Below are 20,088 nucleotides of genomic sequence, written 5' to 3' on the forward strand. Positions count from 1 at the left end.
CACATCTCAGAAGAACCCAGAAACACTGTGTCTGAGGTTAACTTAATAACCGTTAACATAACACAGAAAGACTGTAACTGCTGAACAGTTAAAAGAATGTAGTTTGCTATGGATTTGCTTTGCAAGGAAGAGCATTGCTCTTTCCTTTCTCTATCTATTTGGCGATATTTATAAAATCCTTGCATTCTTGAGGATTGTGCCTGCCTCTTCCCAAGAAAAAGGAACAGAAAGATTTTTATTTCCTCTACCTTATCTTAAGTATGGAGTTCTGAAGAGTTTGCTTGAAGGGGAACAGGCATTTCTAATCTTTTAGGTCTACATTTATATTAGAGAGTTGGTGATGTGAAATACTGTGTTTCCCCAAATATGAACATAGATTTGTGATAATGTAGGATGATGAACATGCCCCAGAAGTTATTCTCAAATGTAACTCAGGAAAAGAGCTATTAGGTTGCCCAGCTGCTGCTCTAGATGTTTTAACAAATGTGAGGCAGATCTATCAGAATGACACAGAGGTAAAGGCAATGTCTAAACTTGTTGTTAGTAACTGTCACTAGGAAAATCCCAAACCCACACATGCTTTAATGTCAGTTCTAATGTATAATAATGCCTGGATTCTGGGAACTGGGATTGACTGGGCTGTTAGCCACTGAAAAACAATGTCACAAAATGCACAAGATGGGATTTAATGGAGGCAGGAGGAGATTTTTTTTTTTTCTGACAGAAGTTAAATGACTAAAGTTAATTTTGACAGGCTTGAATAAAGTCTGAATTGCCAGTTTTTTAATGCTAGCTGTTCTTGTGTCATGCTGCTGAGCTTTTGTTGTTCATTGTTGACACTGCTGATTTACAATGCCTAATATGAGTGAATTATTATATGTTGTGCACAACTCATAATAGAAAAAGCCTTTGTGGCCTTTAAATGTTACAGTAAGTCTGGACAGCATGGTATAATGTTAACTTCTGTAATGCTGTGGCCAAGGTAAGTAGGGAGGAGAACGGGCAAGAAAACTCAATGCAAACTTTATTTACAGAAAGAATAAGGACACTTGCCCCCACAGTGATATCCTTCAGACAGGCTCCTCATTCATCACACAGTGAAAGAAGCAGCAGTTCAAGAAGCTATCAGAGACAGTGCCTTTCACAAAACGTGGAGAATGGGCCAGTTACAGCTACACCATCCCGGAAGGCTGCAATGGAGGAGAAGTTTGTGGATTTACCTTTGTTGTCCCGGCAGTGTCCAGTGTAAAAGGTCTCCCTGCGTAGGATGATTTCCTGGGCAATGATCCCATAGCTGTACACATCACCCTTCTGAGAAACATCAGCATGACGGAGATGCTCAGGAGCTGTCCACAGGTCTGCAGATCCAGATGACAATGGGGGATAAGGTAAAGGGGGAAGGGACAGAAGTAATTGAAAAAGGGTGATCCTTCTCAGAGCACCCATTGGCTATAGTGATGTTTCCTTTTGCTTTTTCCATATCAAACCCCGAGCCCACTGGTACTGTTTATTTCCTACTTTAGCGTTGTTCTTGAGAAGCTGACTTCAATACAGGTTAGATAAACCCCTGATGATGTAGTTTTCAATTGTCTGGGATTTGCTGACCCTACTATTTTCCACTCTACATGCAGACCCTCTCCCCTCCAGAAAAGTTACGGTTAGTGGCTATGAACTTGCTTTTCTTAGCTACCTTTCATGGGCTTCTTAGAAATAGCCTATGCATCTGTATAAGACCAAGGAATGCCAGTGCTATAAATAAAAAGCTGAGCCATAACTTACTGAGCTAGATGCATGGAGTTTCTTATACAAGATGTCAGATGAGAAGACTGTAATATTTCCCAGCAGCCTTGATGTCATGAATCTATTGAAATAATTCTCAAGTGCTTTTGAGCCTGACATAATGTTACTTGCTCATAACCACTTTCTTTCTACAGAAATTATTAATCTGTATTTCTAGTGCAACAAACACAATTGTACCTCAAAACCAGAACGCTGCCATGGTATGACAGTTTATTATGACATGCTGGTGATGTGTCATAACAGTGACCTGAACAGAGTGACCCTGGAGACAGTGTTATGTTATCAGGCTGCAACATCCAGCCACAATGAATCTGTAGATCTCTTGTGAAACAGTAAGCTTTCTTCAAGGAAGTTTGGAGGCTGCTTGTATTTATGAGTGTTTATCTCATGAGCAATGAAAGAAGATAAATACTTTACAATATAATAATAATATAAATATCAATATGAATTTTTTTAAATGAATGGAGCATTTACATTCAGTGCACTTTTCTTACTCTTTTTTTTATGTTCTTATTGCTACTCTAGAACATGTTTGTGTCTGAATGTAAAAATTTTCTCTCAACCCAGTTGCAACCACAGTTTCTTCTCAGATCATATACTACAGTTATGGCACAGTGCTGTGCTTATTATACCCCAAGCTCTACTAAACAGATTCAGATGACATAATTTCAGATGGGCTCATCTTTTCACTCAAGATCAAGAAAGAAGGAAAAAATTAGTAGAAAGTAGTGCTCTATTTTACAGAAATGTCCTATGAATATGAGATGAATAGAAAATGTAAAGAAAAGCTGTTAAAATTATTCCAGTCTGATTGAACACATATTGCTAGATTCCTACCTAAGGAATGAAAAACATTAAGGTCATCATTGCATATCATTACAGATTTTTTTTTAAGGATGATCAGAGTCACAAGTGTTAATGTTTAAATTAAATCACAGAGCACTGCGGTTACATGTGCATCTCATCAATGAGATCATGTGGTGCTTAACTCTTTTTTTTTCCTTCACACAAGTTCAGCATTACTGCTGAAGAGCTGTTTGCATGAAGGCCTTGAATGCTGAAAATGTTTCTTGCATCTCAGCCACATGTGAAATCTCTGTTTTCTAACCTGTAAGTTTAAAATTCATCTTTCCTTGTGTTCTCACCTACACTGCCCAATTTCTTTCTCTACCTGCTAATATTTCTCTTTCATTGCGTTATTTAAGACAGTGTTTTCAGATATCATTTGTACGATGGCTGCTACCTGAAACAAAATCATATTGTATGTTTTGTACTGTGTACAAGATGTATTTAGGCCCTACTGGACTATGCATATAAGAAAATTCCATTGGGTTGGAAACCATGAAGGAGAGTCCAATTGAGTATTCTTTTTACCTTTCCTTGGAGGCAGAATTGAATTACAGCCAAAATCAGTGATCTTCACTACCATGCGATTGTCCACTACACAGTTTGTGGATTTGAGCCGACCATGGACTTCAGTTTTGCTTGAGTGCAGGTAAGACATCCCCTGTGGTTGATAATAAAGAGGAAGAAAGCAAGACTACATGTGAGACACCCAGCTGTTACCAGAGTCAACAAGAATGTGAAGTATTAGTGTAAGATCTAAGTAATTAAATGGCTTTCATCAGCAATGGAGATGCATAAATCACAATTCTCTGTTGTGGAGGGAAACAAATATTATTTTACAGAGGAGACTTTCCAAGATGACAGGAACAGTCAATATTAAGAAATGAGGAGATCATTAGAAGGATCATGGCATGGAAGACCATCCTTCCTCTTAGTTAACATAAGTCTGACGTAGCATCTTGGGTTTTGATAAGATTCAAACACAATTAAGCAATTAGGAAAATTTATTTCCTCCCACAGAAGTTTTTATTTCACTTGCAATAAATGCTTTTTTGGTAAATTTCATACAGATTTGTTGGAATGTCACACAAAAAAAGTGCTTCTGGCTACTTGTTCATCCAATGGACACCGTAGGTGTGAGAGGAATTGCTCTTTATGCTTCTGTCATCTTTGAAGATTACCATACACCAGAGACTTCATTCAGAAACATTGCAGCAGATCCTCTTCTGCAAAGCACAGGGCTAAAGAGGGGTCAATGCAGAGAGTGTTAGATGATGCACTAAGGCTTATATAAGGCAGGGGATCAGATTAGACAATCATAAAGGTCTCTTCTGACCTGACTAATTACAGTTTTCTCTGTACTAGTCAACAAATACCAGCTATCCATGAGCTACACTTGCAAGTGGGCACCATGAGGACTGGCCGATGTAGTTCCAGCTACATTTCCTGAGACTCAGATTCTTGACTCACAGCATACACAGGCGTACAAAGTTGTGTGGTTTGCCCCTTTTTACTTATCACCTCTGAATGTATCTAAGTTAGTGTAAGGCACTCAAATACAGTGCAATACATGAGAAGGGGCCAGTACAGAGGCATAGCAGAAGAACATTAGTAAGTGGGTGTAAACTGAAAAAGGGAGTAGGTATGCTAATTTGCACTCTCTTGCTATTATTTATTCCATTTCATCTCTCTCTTCTGAACTACTTAAGCTCACACCTACTTACAGCCTACTGCTGGTTGTTTTTCTTCCTATAGTTCTCTTTTCTGTAGCTGAGTATATGAAGCACAATCTATATTCTCTGGAAGCCAGAACAGGTACGTCATATTTGTTTAATTTCTTCTCTGAATGGTCTTCCACTTAGACTCCTACATGTATAACTCATCCTCTTGTATGATAACTGGTAGATAGACTTTAATCAGGGTTACATAGCTCATGTGGTCACTAATACACTGTATGACATGCTGGGTTTTCTCTCCTTTGGTACCCATATTTGGGAAGGGACCAGCAAATGCTACAAGAGATCACTGAGACATGAGCTGAGTTTTGGGCGCAGTAGATGTATGTCTGAGACACAAGCAGCCTGCAAGAGATGCAATCCCTGGAGAATGTTGTTGGACTGGTTATCCTGGACCTATCTAGACTATGCCAAAATTTACAGAGACTGTGCACGCTATATCCAAGGAATACATTTCTTGATTAAGCAGCTTTTATCACACAGCCCTGATGACACTATCCAGGATGATTTGCCTGCTTCTGGTCCTATTTCCTCCAGCTGCGCCTTCTTCCAGCGCCTGCTTTCATCAGCTGGGAAATATACCCATTGCTACAGCAGAATTCCTAATCAGTTTCTGCATCAAATGGCAGGCAAAGGTAATTTTGATTTCGTTATACCAGGGCTTTCTTGTTAACAGTTTCTGGAGGCAGAAGTCTTATAGATGTGCCTGATAAAATTTTCCTCTTTCCTTCCAACTATCCTATGCACCCTGCTGAAAACACAGAACTTATTAAGAACCCATGATGTGATTTTCAAAATTTATAATGTCTTTCAGTGCAGTACTCCTAAATCCTTAAGGCATTCTTGTAACTTTTGCTCTGAAGCTCTGAAGCTTTAGTTCTGAGAACCCTTTTCCTGACACCGTTCAAGAATATTACAATCCCTTGCACAATATCCTGCAGCAGCCCCTGATTTAATAGTGTTGCAACAACAGTGTATGCATTAACTGCAAGGCTTGATTACTGCAATTCCTTCTTAGCAGACCTTTCGTCAGAGCTCTTTGGTCACATGTAACCAAAATCCATGTAGCTACACGTGGTGCCATCAGACCTGGAGACACCAAACATAGAAAAGAGGGGGGGGGGGGAAGGAAAAAGAGAAAAAAAAAAGTGAATGGAGCAGATTTAGGGCTTCCTCTTTGCCTGCTCCACCTCCTCTAGTGGACTAGAGGATGCCCTAGGAATAGTCACTGCTTGGCTAGCTGTACCAGGGAATAGAAATGATAAAACCTCCTCTATTCAGAAATGCTGATGCAGCACCTTCTGTGCCAGATGAAGAGTAGGTGAAGTATGAGGACTGTTTGGGCAACAGTAAAAGCAGGGTGTAGGAAAGTGGTGGTGTGGAGAGGGAAGAGCATATCAAAAGGAAGACAAAGGAACTTCAGGAGCTGGTCATAGGGATTTTCACAGCCTGGAGAGCTGGGGCTGCATTTGAAAAGGGCAGATGCTGGTATGAGAAGAACTGGAGCTGAAGGGCTATGAAGCAAGAAGCCATTCAAGTAAAAATAGACAGGGTTCCTGAAGGTTGGGAAGCTATGGTTTGGGAAAAGCAATGCAAGAAGTTCACAGAAATGTCTAGGTCCCAGCGGCAGAATGGGATTTCCCTCTCCTTCTCATCAACAGAACCAATACTAATCCCTATTTTCTTAGGACACATCTGCAAGTGAACTTCAAAGGGTTAAAAATTACCATGTTTTTTGATATGCTGTAAGAAGGAAGGGAAACTCCACTGCTGCTATTTAAAATGAAACTTAATGCAGAGCGTTAACTGAACTTGAAAGTGATTAACAAGTCCAACAAACTGTGACAATTTGGATTAAGAGGGCTTTAATAAAGACCAAGATTTTCAATATCTCTTTAGAACAGACACAGTGGAGTCATTCATCGTGGAGACTAAATCTGAACTGAGGCATGTAGGGAACAGGGAGGACTGTCCAACTGCAAACCAGCAATAGGAAGAGGAGAGCAGTTGAGCACTGGCAAAAAGGCAGAGTTAATTCTATACATAACCTGCAGAGGTATAAGGAACTATTATACCTGTGAATTATAAAGGTTCTTTAACCAGTAGCTAAACAGATGCAAGGCTGTAATGTAGAATAGAATTTCCTTTACCGTCCATATTGGGTCTTCCTACCACAAGGACATAAAATGTAAAGATCTGTTGAAAGCTACTGAAAAGCAGTCTTGGTTTCTGTACAGGATTAATTTCTTCCCTCTCAAACTGCCTGAAATGGATAGCTTTAGTTTCTCACTCTAGTGGGTGAGAAAATCAGGATGAAAAATAAACAGTTTATTTAGAAGAAGTTTATCCTGTCTCTGGATACAAATTGGAATAATTCCATCATTTTGAAAAAACACAGTTTTCCTTTATACGCCTTACCTAAGGCCAGAGAGCAGTGTGTTTTGCAGGTCTTGTGACTGCACAGGCCCTACTAATCAGAGCCACTGGTCAACAAATTGTAACCCTCTGATCTTTGGGTCACATTTCTTTGGGGCATACTTTGTTTGTTTATAAATAGCCAAAGCCAGCTCTGGCTCCCATTTTCCCCTTCAGTTTGAGAGCTGGTGGCTCCTCCTGCCTCATGCACCTATCCCCACAGGAGGAAAGAGTGGAAAGACATACATCCTCTAGCAAGGGAACGAGAAGACCCTGAGAGGTGCCCTTCTCCAGAGGATCCGTTTTGCAAGACAGGACAGGTTGATTAACATTGCACTGTCAGCAGCCCACTTACCTTGGCAATATCGTACATGACGGAGATTTTAAATTCCCAATCCATGAATGTGCCATCAGGGTAGGAGATTTTATCATTTAAAACATCCTGTGAATATAAGAAAAGAGTGGTTCTAAACAGCATCAGGGAAAAAGGAGAAAATGAGATATGAGTATCTAAATCACACAGCCTTTCAGCCAGCAACTGAAAGAGGTAGCTCTTCGTTTTTTATAGGGAGTACATGCACTAGAGCAGGAGCTGACTCAGAAAACAGGGAATATGAAATATATTTTAGGTTTACACAGATCTAGAAGATTGAGGAGTCCAGAAAAGAGGGGTTTGTGTAATTAAATTTGTTTTTAAAGCTGAGTCTTTAATAAAGCAAAATAGCTGAGACAGAAATGGGCAAGGTGTGCAAGGGGAAGGGAAATTAATTTCTGTGGTTTGAGCTCACAGTCCATTTTCTACTGATTTACTCATGGCCTTATAAGTTCAAAGTAGACTGTTCCTTTATCTTGAAGTGCTAGTTATTTACAGTTCTTCCAGCCACTATGATTTCTGTTGCTAAAAGTAAACCTTCATGAATATGTCAGTTTACAAGTAAAGAACTAGAGACAGAGCTGTTATTTTCCTGCCTTGCTGTGAGTTTGTTCCAGAGACCACTGCAGCTGATGAGAGTCTTTGTATGAACTCAGAAGCAGAGACAATGTGTACCTGCAGAAGAGCTGATGCCACCATTACCTCATGATTAGCACTGAAATAACATTGGTAGCAATAAACTGTAAATCTTTCCATAATCTTGCCAGGCATCAATTTATCATTTCCTTTTACAAACAGAAATGAAGGGCTGTTGTCCCTTGCAGCACAGGATTTGCCATATTCCAGCCTCAAACTGTTTGTCCCTTATTAATATGGAATATATTCTTTTCTCTATCCTTTCACACTCTGGGGGCACTGTGGGGTCCACAAGGGCATCAGCAGAGATAACAGCTACAGCTTGGAAAACAAAGAAAAAGTTATATCATATATCGTCCCAATAGGGGACACAATACAAATACCTACTGTTGCTGTTGCCTCGGCAGAGCTCTGCCTGTACTTTTCCTTGCTTGCACCTCACCTCATCCTCTGGCTGCTGAGAACCATCAGACTGAGGGCAGCCACAGCAGCACCTGAGGAAGGCTGGAGAGAACCGAGCAAGGGAGGGGGAACTCGGAGTCTAAAACCTGCCACCACTTGTTCAGTCCATGGCTGCTGCGTGAGGACCAGAGACACAGAGATGGGGATTTTTTTTCTTACTTTGAAATTTCATAATTTGGGGGTGGAAGGAGACCTGCAAAATTCTTTACCCGCAGAGAACCTCTTTCGCAGTACTCAATCACCCCAAAGATCATGGTGTCTATCTTCACAGTGCCATAGAACTTGGTCAGGTTGTAATAATCAATCTGTAGGAGCTAGAACAGAAACATTGCATCTATTTTTAAAAGCAGTCACTGTTAGTCCAGAAACATAGGTCAAGGATACTTGTGTGATATGGCTTTTATCTTGGGCCCTAATAAGATGTATGAGTTTCCTTTAAACCAGTGTATACTAAGGCACTGAGTGAAGTACTTGAAGACATTTGTCATTCCAGAGCCTTCTGGATTAGGGAGATAAGAGTGGCTACTGTTGGATACTGCAAGTTAAATCCACAGCCCACTATATTGCCTCTCTGCTCAAACTTCCTGGTTGACCAGAATAGCCATTATGATTGACAGAATGTTGGGAATCAGTCAGTAAATGAGCAAGTAATAAAAATTTAATTATGCTGCATGATATTATGGACTTTGTCCATTTATATAGACAACTGTAGTTTACTTTGCAGTATTTTTAGAGCTTATTGAATTCACAGTATAGCTGTATTGTGTAAAAAGGAAAACTATTCATTTAAAAAAGGTGTAGTACTGCAGCCAAATTCATTTCTCATGCTGGAAGAGTCTGTATCCACAAGTCAGCAGAGAGTTACTTATATTTAAAGAGCTGCACTTGGCATTCAATAGTAAGATTTAACTACAACATTCTGCTACTAATCAATTAGCATAGGAGCAAGAAGAGTGCATTGCCTTTTAGCATCAGCTATAAAAATGCATTTAGCAAGGCCACATGACGGAGCATGAATTACTTCATTCATCCTCAGCTTCACTGGCATACAATTCAGACTCTGAAATAGTGATGAGATCACACACACAGAGAATGTTCATCAAGCAATATCCTTTGAGGAACTCATTACCTGTCCACCTCACAAACATGCACAAGCATATGGCTGTTGGAGTTGACAGTGGAAAGCAATGACTTCATTCATAGGTTCCAACCCACCCTGCAGTGTCCAGTTGCTACATGCAACAGTTACCTTGTTCAGTTCTATTTTTTGCTTCTCTGAGAAATTACCATCATTGTTTTTGAGATCCTTTAGGATCACCACCTGAAGAAAAAATAACAGTGGGGAAAAAAATCATAGGTTTAGCACAACAGCAATTCATCCTTCTTTTCCAAGAAATTTCCATACAAAGAAATACTTCAGAAGCACCTGCCTACTGCTTCACTGTTGCAGTTTCAGTTAATCAGCTAATAAGTAATGGGGTTATATTTCCTTCAAAAGATTTACCAGGTAGACAGGAACTATTTAGAATTGTCAATGATGCAAATTTTAACTCAATATGAATATATCTCAGTCAGGCAGATGGCTCTACTAAATGTACAAGTATTGCCATGTAAACAGCCTGTCCTCCATTAATCCGTTAATCTCCTTGGTTCCAAAATGTATCAGATTTCTGGTCCCTCTGTTTCTGCTTCTGTGCTTCTGGACTAGGCTAGGGGTTCATGCAGTCTAATATTTTGCCTCCGGTCAGTAAGCAAAATGCAAAGCATCTGGTAGGGAACAAATGGCTTATTCCTTCCATAAGATCAAGCCATTTTGCAAGGTCAGGAGAGGTGGAATTACCCCTGGAGATGAATAACCTCCTCCCAGAAAGAGCCCTCCTAAGCCAAGGAAGGGAGTGTGGACACTGCAGTCAGCTTACCTTCTTGTCATATTTGCCTTGGCGCAGTCTCTGGATGGTGTCACGTCTCTTATCTTCATCGATCTGAGAACAAAGAAGAATAATTAACTTGCAATTATCACCTACTCCTCACTTGGCAGGTCCAGAGAGATAAGGAATGTCAGTGTGTGCCACAGCATAAGCCTGTCCCTCTGGGGAGTGCCACTACATGCCACAGAAAGTGTGGGACATCCATGCCGCTCCCATGGCTGCTGGGGCCTCGCCTGCTGCTTTCATTGCTCTTGGGTGTTACAGGGGCATTACAAAGCACAGGGAAATAATTTTTAACAGTGGTGAGGTGGAAGAGACTGGAAATCAATAACCAGCCCATTTCCCCATCACAAAATGAGCTTTACTGTCGGGGAAAAAGATACATTCTATTAAGCAGCGATAGATGGGAATAATCTCTTTTTTCTTTCATACAGCAAGGGAGGGTTAAAAAAATTAAACAAATATTTTAATAGATCCTAGTTCTACCAGAACCATAGTCTGCATTGTAATTGGAGCATACCAACACCCCAGCATCGATGGTCTTTAGAAGACAGAATCCAAGACCCAGCTTCAGGCATCATGCTTCTCTTACCTTCAAACTAACATGACTTGTCTCACTGGTCTCCAGAGGCAAGATTTCCTCAGGCGGTATATGGGACCATTTCTTCCACCGACGCTCATTATCTCTCCTGTACTTCCTGCAAAACAAGTGAACTCTTTCAGAATATCCTCCCAGTGAACTGAAACTCACAACAGGAGATTAGGGCAGGGAAGCTTCCAGTGTCGGGATGACACGAGGATGGACTGCCAGGTGGGCAAGGCTTGAGCACAACCCCTGTGGCTCTCGTACAGTTTTCGAGTTTGAGGCTGCTCTAATTCCTCTAGCTTTGGGAAAGCCTAAATGCTCATTCAAATCCATAGATGTAGCAGAAGAACAGAACAGATTTAGCAGAACAACTGCTAGGCGATTGCTAGAGTCTCAAGGGAGGTCAGAACAATTTAAAGCACAAAGGGCTGTCTGGATTTTTTTATAGTCTTCTCCTCTGTGTTATTGAATGTACTCTGAAGGAAAGTCCCACAAACAAATGCAAGCCAAAGGAAATCCTGGCATCAATGCTGGATGGTAAGAACTGGTGTGAATACAATGCCAGGAGAGGAGGTAACAACAGTGTTGAGATGAGATGCCTTTTTGTGAGCGTCCTTTGTATTCTGCACATTTTGTAAAAATGAGGGAAGAGCCCGCGGAACGGGGAGAAGGAAACTGCTGTCTCCCTTGCAGAACTTCAGAGCAGACACTGTCTTCTCTTAGAAAAAAGCTTCAAGAAGACCAGCACTCATCAAACTACCTGCTTACCGATGCAAGTCCTTCCTCCATTAATAAAAACATAGGACTGACTGAGAGACTGCAGGGGAATCGCACCACCCTGATGACTGCTGGCAAATGCTCCAAATGGGACAATCCATGGTATGGGCTAATAACATAAATATTCCTTTTCCAACATATTTTAACTAACTCACACGTGTATAAGGAAAGGGAAACCAATAATTGTGGTAAGAACTGTTTTTCTCAGTTCAATCTTGTAAGCTGTGTTATATCAGCAGGATGCACTGTAATTCAAACTAGTATCACCTGGTGATTAAGTAAATATCAAACTGCATGAAAATCTACTAGGTCTAATATTTAGTTATGTGTTTTTCAGGACTTTGCCTTTTTACTTAGCAGTCAGAACTACACAGGGTGGTGTGGGATAGTTCAAATGTCCTAGAAACTTGGGAGATAAAGAAGGAATAATGAGGCATTTTGTTCATTTTCACAGCTGAATCTTTCTTCTCCTTTGCTTGTTAGGGGACAATCTTCAATAGAAATTATAGTTGAGAAGTTTGCTGTTATTTCAACAACTCAAAAATCCTTGGGAATCTCTTCTATATTTGATGCTTGGGAATATTACAGTGATATGTATACAATAATAATCTAATAATCTAAAGAGAATCTTTAGAACAGTACAGAACCTTTTACAACAAGTACAAACTGTCTCCAAACAAATTTTTATTAGCCATTACAAACTTTACCTGTCTGTTTACGTTAGTGCTTAGATGCAGCAATGATTAGCTCTTCCATTTCTTGAGTATAACTGGATCTGTAAGAGTTGTATACCTTCATCTTTCATTTTTCCCTTGTGAAAAGCTTTAGTTGGCAAGGCTGACTGGTCCACTCTTACTACTTGGTAGTACCTATTTCTAATCAAGTTTTCTTATTTCTGATTTTCTCACTTTTTCTGAAGTTCTCTGATATATAGCAAAGAGGGATGCTGAGCTACTGAAAACAGATGGACAGGTAAGAATTTTTTTAAAAAATATGAGAGAAAACCATATACTTTGGAAATGGGGTGGCATTTCCTCCAGCAAAAGGAGACATCATTGATTTCTATTTCTCCTCTCTTCCATCATGATAAAGCTGAACTTTGTTATACTTACGGAATTCTAGCTGTTAGAAAAGTTGGTATGTGAAGAGTTGGACTGAGTTGGCGGAAACTGAAAGACAGGATGGATCCATGAAATTAAAACACCAAAACCTAATGGTGTTTTTATTCCTACAGTGACTCAGGACAAATACTTCCTTCTAGATTGAACTTTTAGGTTAAAGAAACATAAATGAACCCCAAGTAAGCTAAAGATGGGCAGTAAGTGGAAAAAGTCTGCAGATTGGTCTGAGGCATATGTTTCTGTGTATGTATTGGAATGGGAGCTTTTTAGCAGATGCAAAAACTCTGAGCCTTGCTGCATCTTCTCCCTTGATTATTAACCTGACATAACAATGCAATGGATGCAAACACTACCTGGCATATACTAAAGAGTTCACACTGAGGGCAACCACCCAAGTATGTAAGGCAAGCTAATGAATGGCTCTTCAAGGAGAGATCAAAGGCATTGCCCTAGGAGGAAAAATGTTCAAGGACAAACAGAGGGCCAAAGGGGTTGGTACCTTAGAATCAGCAAAGAGATGAACAGAACCAGAACAACAATTCCTGTGAGTGTAAAGACAGCAATGGTCAATATGTGTGGGCCTGCAGAAAAGAAAAATTGAAAAATAAACAACTTGACAGAAGACACTGAAAAACAATGTTATATTTAAGAAATTACCCTCACCCACGAATGTGCAAGTCACAGTAGCTAAGCAGGGATATTCTTTGGTCATATCCAAATTGAGAGGCTTTGGTAAAGTCTGGCACTGCCCAGAGATGACATGTGCCTGCCTCTTTCACTGTGGGATGAAGCATGACCTGGAGCAGCAGAGTCTTACATCCCCACCTGAGGGATGGGCACTCTGATGGGACACCCAGGTGGGAGGTGAATTTAACAGCACCAAACCTTACATCAGCTCAGCAGCAGAGTTTCCAGGTATCCTCCTCTTTAAAAACAAACTAGGATAGTCCAGGAATAAAGCTGACTTTTCTTAGTAACCACATTTTAAAAATTGAAGCAGCCAAATTTCTTCTTTTAATAATTTATTAAGAGAGGATGGTGGAGGCAAACCTTGGGTACAACTCTGTGTGGGATAGGGATGTAGATGGGGTAAGCAGTTGACCGTTTGAAATGAGAGTCACTGGCAGGCAGGAAGCATTGTTTTCCCCCAACATACCCTGGGCTTAATGCAAAATGGGCTCTTTGTTGACTTCTTTGGATAAGGCTTTCTCTGAACTGGGGAATAAAGGTTTGGTGCCTATGTTTTTTATCATTAAACACAATACTCAGTGATGACTTTCTGCTTCAGGCTTTATAACCTGTGTCTTTTCCAGTCCTGCTGGGTACCCACCCGGTGAGAGCTACATGCCTCTTTGACAGTGAATTTTCCACAACTACCCATACCTTTGTCACTCAGAGTCTTTACTGATATAATTTGCTTCAGGATGGGATACACCTGAAGACCACAGCTTCCACATAGACTTTCAGCTGATACGGAGTACAGCTACTTGTGGATTTGAAAGGCATTTCTCACAAGAACTTGTTATCCAAGAAGAGGTCAAGATGAAAATCATGGTACAGCTTTTAACATACACGAACTTGTCAACATGTCACACCTGGGTTCTCCCCTTATTGGCCCAGTTGTGTAAAGTGATTCTGTAGTTGATGCAGACAGAGCTTTGGAGACTGTGGACTCATTTCCAAACATGTCAGTAGACACTGTGTTGGGATGACAAGTGGTACTGAGGGGACTCTACTCTTCAAGATGAAATTCATATGTTATAGAGGGAAATTCATCTGGTGCAGCACAAAGCTGCCAGATTCATGTCCTTGGAAGCTGCAAGGTGCCAAACGATTTGAAATTCAGGCTGTTCAGGCATATGAGGACTTAGACCCAAAATCATAGAACACACAAGGGTCTTAGTCTTCAGCAGGCAGGCAGAACAGGTGAGGCTGGGAACTGATTATTTAAGGTTATAATTTTGATTGTCTTAAAGTGGAAAAGTGAACTGAAGCCGGTCTTGGGCAGTTCTTGGAGCTCAGGGGTACTGTGAAGGAAAGTTGCAGCTACCAACTTTCTTCGAAGAGCAACAAGCCATTAGTGCAGAGCTTTGTCTGGTAGCCACACACCTAGAGTGTGCCTACTCTATTGAGCAAGTGTCTTAGACAAAGAAGGCAGAGGAGAATCTAGTTTCACAGATTTCCATGTTGGTTACTTAGCCTTACTGAGGCTAATGCACTTCTCTGTGTGCCCAGAAACAGAAATAAAGGCACAGAGGAAGATGATAAAGTGTAAAAATTAATTAATAAGTAAAAAGCAACAAAAGACACACTAGCTGCCTCCAGAATCAAACACCAGCTGGGCAGGGATTTTGAACATACCAATGTAAGTGTCTGCATCTGACATAGAATTCAGTTTAGGAACTCTGGATTTTGAACCCAGCTTTCTAGCTTTGATTTTTTTGTTCTGTGTATCATGTCTCCCCACCTTCTTTCTGTGCATTCATCCCAGCATTGGTCTCAGGGCCTCCTAGTAACTTAATATTAGTCTAATGCTCTCGATTGAAAACTGTCAGTACTACCGTTTCCCTCCCCCAAGGAAGCATATTAAGTTACCACTATAAAACGACATATACATAGTAACGTGCAAAGCCATTTCCCACGAATTCTCTAAAACTTAAGCTTTGTGAATAGTGGTTTGCAGCTTAACAATCCGCAGGCTGAAGTTGCCTATGGAAAGGCTGTGGGGCCGCAGGTTTCCGTTCCTGAGGCTCTGCTACCACCTCCTGGCCCTTCGTATTACAACACGCAAAGGGAGAGCGCATCACAAATTAACTGTTTCCAGGTCCTCTGGAACCAGAAACGTTTGCGTATTGAAGGCTGACCTTATCCATGTTTAGAGTGAGGGTTCAAACTTTCTGAATAATGGCAAAATGTGGATGAAGCTCTGCATAATAGCAAAATGTGGATGAAGCCCCCTTTTTTTTTTTTAAGGGTTTCCAGAAGGAAGGAGGGTAGCAGAACTGGGTCAGCTGTTCTCAATTACAGCTAAAGAAGGAGCAGGGCTCTGGTTGCTGTGTTTGTTCACCTCCCTGGAGGAAAAAACATTTTTCTGATTGGAAAGTTTTGACTGGCTTTGGCCGTACTTAAACTTACTTAAATTTTGGCTGTAAAAAGTTGTCCTTTGGGGGAATATATTTGTTTAGAATCACACTGAAGGAAGGTTTATTTTTAAAAAATGTGAAAACAAAATAATCAAGTGCCTGTGGAAGATGGTTTTACTTTGATTTAGTATAGCTTGGCCACAAAGTCAGGCCTTTGTTAAGCGCTGAATGTGAAGCTACTAGTTTGTAGACACTGGCTTTCTGCAATTCTCAAATATTTTTCTTTTGCCCTTGTACAGCAGCTTCAAACAAGGATGTAGTTAGGGGAATATTTTAAAGATACAGAGATCCTCTAACAACACAGCATGTTGTGAGGACAAAGGGATGAGTAAGAATGGGACTGGAGCAACACTGAGAAGACTGGGGCCAAGCAGCAAGCCCTAATTTGGAGACATCTGATTTCCTTTACTGAGCAATAAAAGTGTTTGAACCCATGTACCACCTTACTGTGAATGGACTTTTAGTTATCAGAAGGTGTTTGTTCCTCCAGTTATTGGTTTACATGGTAATATTCCCCAGTGGAGGTAAGCAGTACAGTAAACTAATGGAGGCCTTTAGCAGAGACCTTTAACAGCAGCACCTTTGGACCACTCACTGATGGGAATGACTCAGGTGAAAACTAATACACTGTGCACTAACCCTTGCAACCACCGCCACTGCAATATTTTTTATCCTACCTATCGTACCCTGAAGAATATATCTTTCCATTGCCAATCACCATGTGGCAGCAGTCTACATGGGGAAACAATCCAAATCTGCTCCAACTGACAAGGCTGTACTCTGCTATGCTGAATTACAAGGGGATTCAACTATTCTATTCAGGAGTCACCAAAAACTCAAAAGAAAAGGAGGTGGTGATGTCTGGGGTTTCAGATTTAAAGTTTGGCCAGACATAGAGCAATAACCTAGTTTCCTATTGTCTATCTGCAAGGAACCAGCTTGTCTAAGAGACCCCTCCAGCAAAACACCTTTAATCTGAACAGTGCTGTGTCCTCTCCTCAGCTCCCTACAACAAGGATAAAGGGACAAGCAGAAGCTACCATGCTGCATCAGCAATACAGAAAGGCAGAGTCAGATAACTCATCATAACTTTTGTCTCTGCTGCCTTTCCTGAACAGTCTTTCAAACAATTCACACTACCACCATCTTCTAGAGAAGGTAAACATAAAGTTCAGGGGTGACCTCTTCCAAAACGCACCATGGTATTCCCCACGATCACTGCCACAGTATGGAGTCTATGAAAGACTTAGTAGCGCCTAAACAGAAATGCAGGTTTAGAATTGGGGGACCATGGGGGGCTGGGGCAGGGGAAGGAAAGATGCTGTTCTGCCCCCAGCTCCTGGCACCACTGGCTGAGAGCGGTGTGAAGGTAGTGTGCTGGATTGCACAGCAGGTGGATCTTAGGACTGTGTGACTTATCTTCGAAGAAGAGGTAGGTTTAATGGATGTCTCACCAGTGTCTGGAGTATCACTGGGCAGCTTGTGGTTCTTCCAGACAAAATCCGGACTGGTAGTCGTCATGTGTGTCTTGTTCTTTTGAGTGTTGAAATACAGAAGAGTTTGGAACTATGGGTGTAGGAGGGAAGAAATGCAGTCAGCAGCTGTGCTCTCCCTCTTTTGTCCCTTGCTTCAAACTACCCTTAATAAATGTATTGCCCAAACTCAAAGTAATTCTTGCTCTTTCTGCTACAGTGGTGCATTCCTCAGCTTACCCATATATTTGGCTGCCATATTCTTCTTCATTCCTCTCCTCTCTCGGAAAAGAAATGTATCAATCCCACAAAATACCAGCTGCACTTACTGAATCACCAGGTGACATCAATCCTGTCAGTCTCCAGTACGCCTGTCGTGACCCCCTCCTGGCATGCACAGCACGCCTTGGCACGCCACCACTTCTGCTGTAGTTATTGTCATCGTTTTTACGCAATACTACAGGGCATTTTGCTTTTCCTTTCATATATAAGGTCAAACAGTTGCTTCCTGGACATACGTACGTGATCTGAAGATGTATACAGCAGGGTCAAATTGGTATCAATGTCTCCAAATTCATCTAAGGTCACAGGACCCAGTACACCTGCAGACACAAGGAATTAGTCAGAGGGCTTGTGTTCTCAGAAACACAAATATGTGTCAGGAAGGATGGGATAAAGAAAAGGATTTCTGACGCTCAGGATATTTTTCTTCTTCATGTACATGCTAGAATACATATCAGCTTAGTGTGGCTCTACTTCTCCCTTAATAGCATGTCACATTTTCTCTACGAAATCCAATAAAAGGTGTTGAACTGACTGCACTGAAGAGAAAAGTCTCCCTCTAGCTATAGAAAAATATGTCAGGTTTCTTCAGCATACCAAGAATGTCAGAGTAACCTCCCTTGAAGGAACCATTTTAGAAGTGAGAAGGGAAATTGCTTTTTTCCACCTGCAGTTTGAATCTATCAGCAAGAAAGGAAATACAGGGATACTTTCATTCCCTTTGCTCTTTTCAGAGCTACCCACTTGGCTCTAATGATATTATTTTAATCAGGTCTTTTTCCCTTTAACCTCCTGCCTCTGTATGTCAGCAAATGTGCAGATTGAGAAATTACCTGTGTAGCACATTCCAGGGATTTTAAAGTGGAACTTTTAAGTCACTCAGCGTGGCTTGGCTTTTCCCTCATGAAGTCAGTCATTTCAACAAAAGCACAAGCTTAGCCAATACCCACCACTCCTGAAAGTCTCACCTTCCTTTTTTCCCTTCTTCTTTCAGCTGAGTGATTTTGATCAGCTTCATATTGCTCTTTTGCTCCTATTGCTGATGACTTATTTTATTTTTCCTAAAGCTCAGCATCATCATTATTTTAGTTTGAGACTCCCTTTTCACCTCAAAAATTGATGCTAATTTTTTTATGGTCCACCTTCTTAATATCAAATAATTATTGTATGAATTCCATACTCTACCAGCCTCCACAAAAGAAAGAATGAAGGTGGTTCAATACCATTTCTTTTAGGATTTTTTTTTTTAACTCAACTTATAACTAATGTGGAGCATTACGATGCAAGATTTATTTCAGATAAGTAAAAAAGTTTGTGCAACTTACCTTTCAAATTTAGTGAAACTGAAGAAATGCATTTACTGATATTCAAAAAAGAATGCTGTCTCCAAGAAGAATTAGTAAACTATATTGTGCTAGGTTTGGGATACTATGGTTAAAGCAAAGATAAGCCCAAAACCTGTGAGGCTGTATTAGGAAAATCTGGGAAATTTCTACACATATGTTTGCTGGAAGCAGGTGGGACACAAACACAAAGCTTTGAATCGTCATTTTGGTACAGATCTCTAATGTGAAGTGACAGCTGGGACTTTGCTGTTGCCACTTCTTTGTGTAAGTCTTGCTTCTGTCTTTTCCTAATGATGGAACTATGTGATTTTAAGCCTGTGGCCTACGAAAGCCCACTGGTTGCATGCACTGAGGTGATTCTGCATGACTGCTATGTAGTGCTTCTGCTAATAGTGAAGATAACATCCTTGGAAAAAATGATAGAAAAAGAAAAAAGAGTGGGAATAAAACTCATTGAAGGGCTTGGACTTGTTTATAGAATCATAGAATCGTAGAATCTTTAAGGTTGGAAAAGACCTCTAAGATCATCAAGTCCAACCGTTTAGTGTAGAAGTGACTTATCCTAAGAGCACTTGAGAACAAATTTCTTTCCCCTCATCAGTTCTGTGAACTCTGCACAGGACTGTACTTTTTTTTACCTTCAAAAGTGGTATTTCGGAATTCATTGATGAAACTGAGAGGTGACACTGGCTTCTGGGAGAAGATAAATTTCTTCAGAATATGTCCAAACAGCAAGACTGCATTAAAATAGCCAACAACAAAGTCATCTTCCATCTAGAACAGGAGAAAAAGAAAAACATTTGAGAGTTCATGTTTCTGTCTTAAAGCTACAATATCTTTGGTGGTCTCCATTTGGCAAAAACTCCAGCATGGAAGACCAGAATCTGCTGAACACTGAGTGAGTAGATGGGCAATGACACATCAGCATTCTCGCTTGGAAAAATAAAAGTAAACAAAATATATTTTTGGTGAATGAAGACAGGGAGGTGGTAAAAACTTATAAGAGGCTAATGCAAAGCTCTGGCATGCTGATCCTGGCACAAAGGATTTGAGAAATCCTACACTGTAGGTTCTGGGCAAGTCTGCTCAGTGGGACCCAAAGCCCCTGGCTTTGGATTAGACTTTCTGTGCAGATAATCCGGTGTGGTGCCAGCGAGTCTGGGCT

At 40.7% G+C, this 20,088-nt stretch overlaps 1 protein-coding gene across 1 annotated transcript in view; it reads right to left on the reverse strand.

Annotated features, from left to right (window-relative positions):
* Positions 1-20,088, reverse strand: part of GUCY2C (guanylate cyclase 2C) — a 45,907-nt gene that overhangs the window by 12,021 nt on the left and 13,798 nt on the right. The window contains exons 9-19 of the mRNA XM_054813348.1: positions 19,562-19,697; positions 17,818-17,897; positions 17,278-17,389; positions 13,180-13,261; positions 10,789-10,894; positions 10,188-10,250; positions 9,518-9,589; positions 8,478-8,582; positions 7,153-7,239; positions 3,175-3,307; positions 1,221-1,358 (exon numbers count right to left, since the gene is read on the reverse strand). Coding sequence (XP_054669323.1) covers positions 1,221-1,358; positions 3,175-3,307; positions 7,153-7,239; positions 8,478-8,582; positions 9,518-9,589; positions 10,188-10,250; positions 10,789-10,894; positions 13,180-13,261; positions 17,278-17,389; positions 17,818-17,897; positions 19,562-19,697 — 1,114 coding nt within the window. The remainder of the gene's footprint in view (positions 1-1,220; positions 1,359-3,174; positions 3,308-7,152; positions 7,240-8,477; positions 8,583-9,517; positions 9,590-10,187; positions 10,251-10,788; positions 10,895-13,179; positions 13,262-17,277; positions 17,390-17,817; positions 17,898-19,561; positions 19,698-20,088) is intronic.

This window comes from Grus americana, chromosome 1 (genome assembly GCF_028858705.1).
Source record: "Grus americana isolate bGruAme1 chromosome 1, bGruAme1.mat, whole genome shotgun sequence".
Taxonomy (NCBI): Eukaryota; Metazoa; Chordata; class Aves; order Gruiformes; family Gruidae; genus Grus; species Grus americana.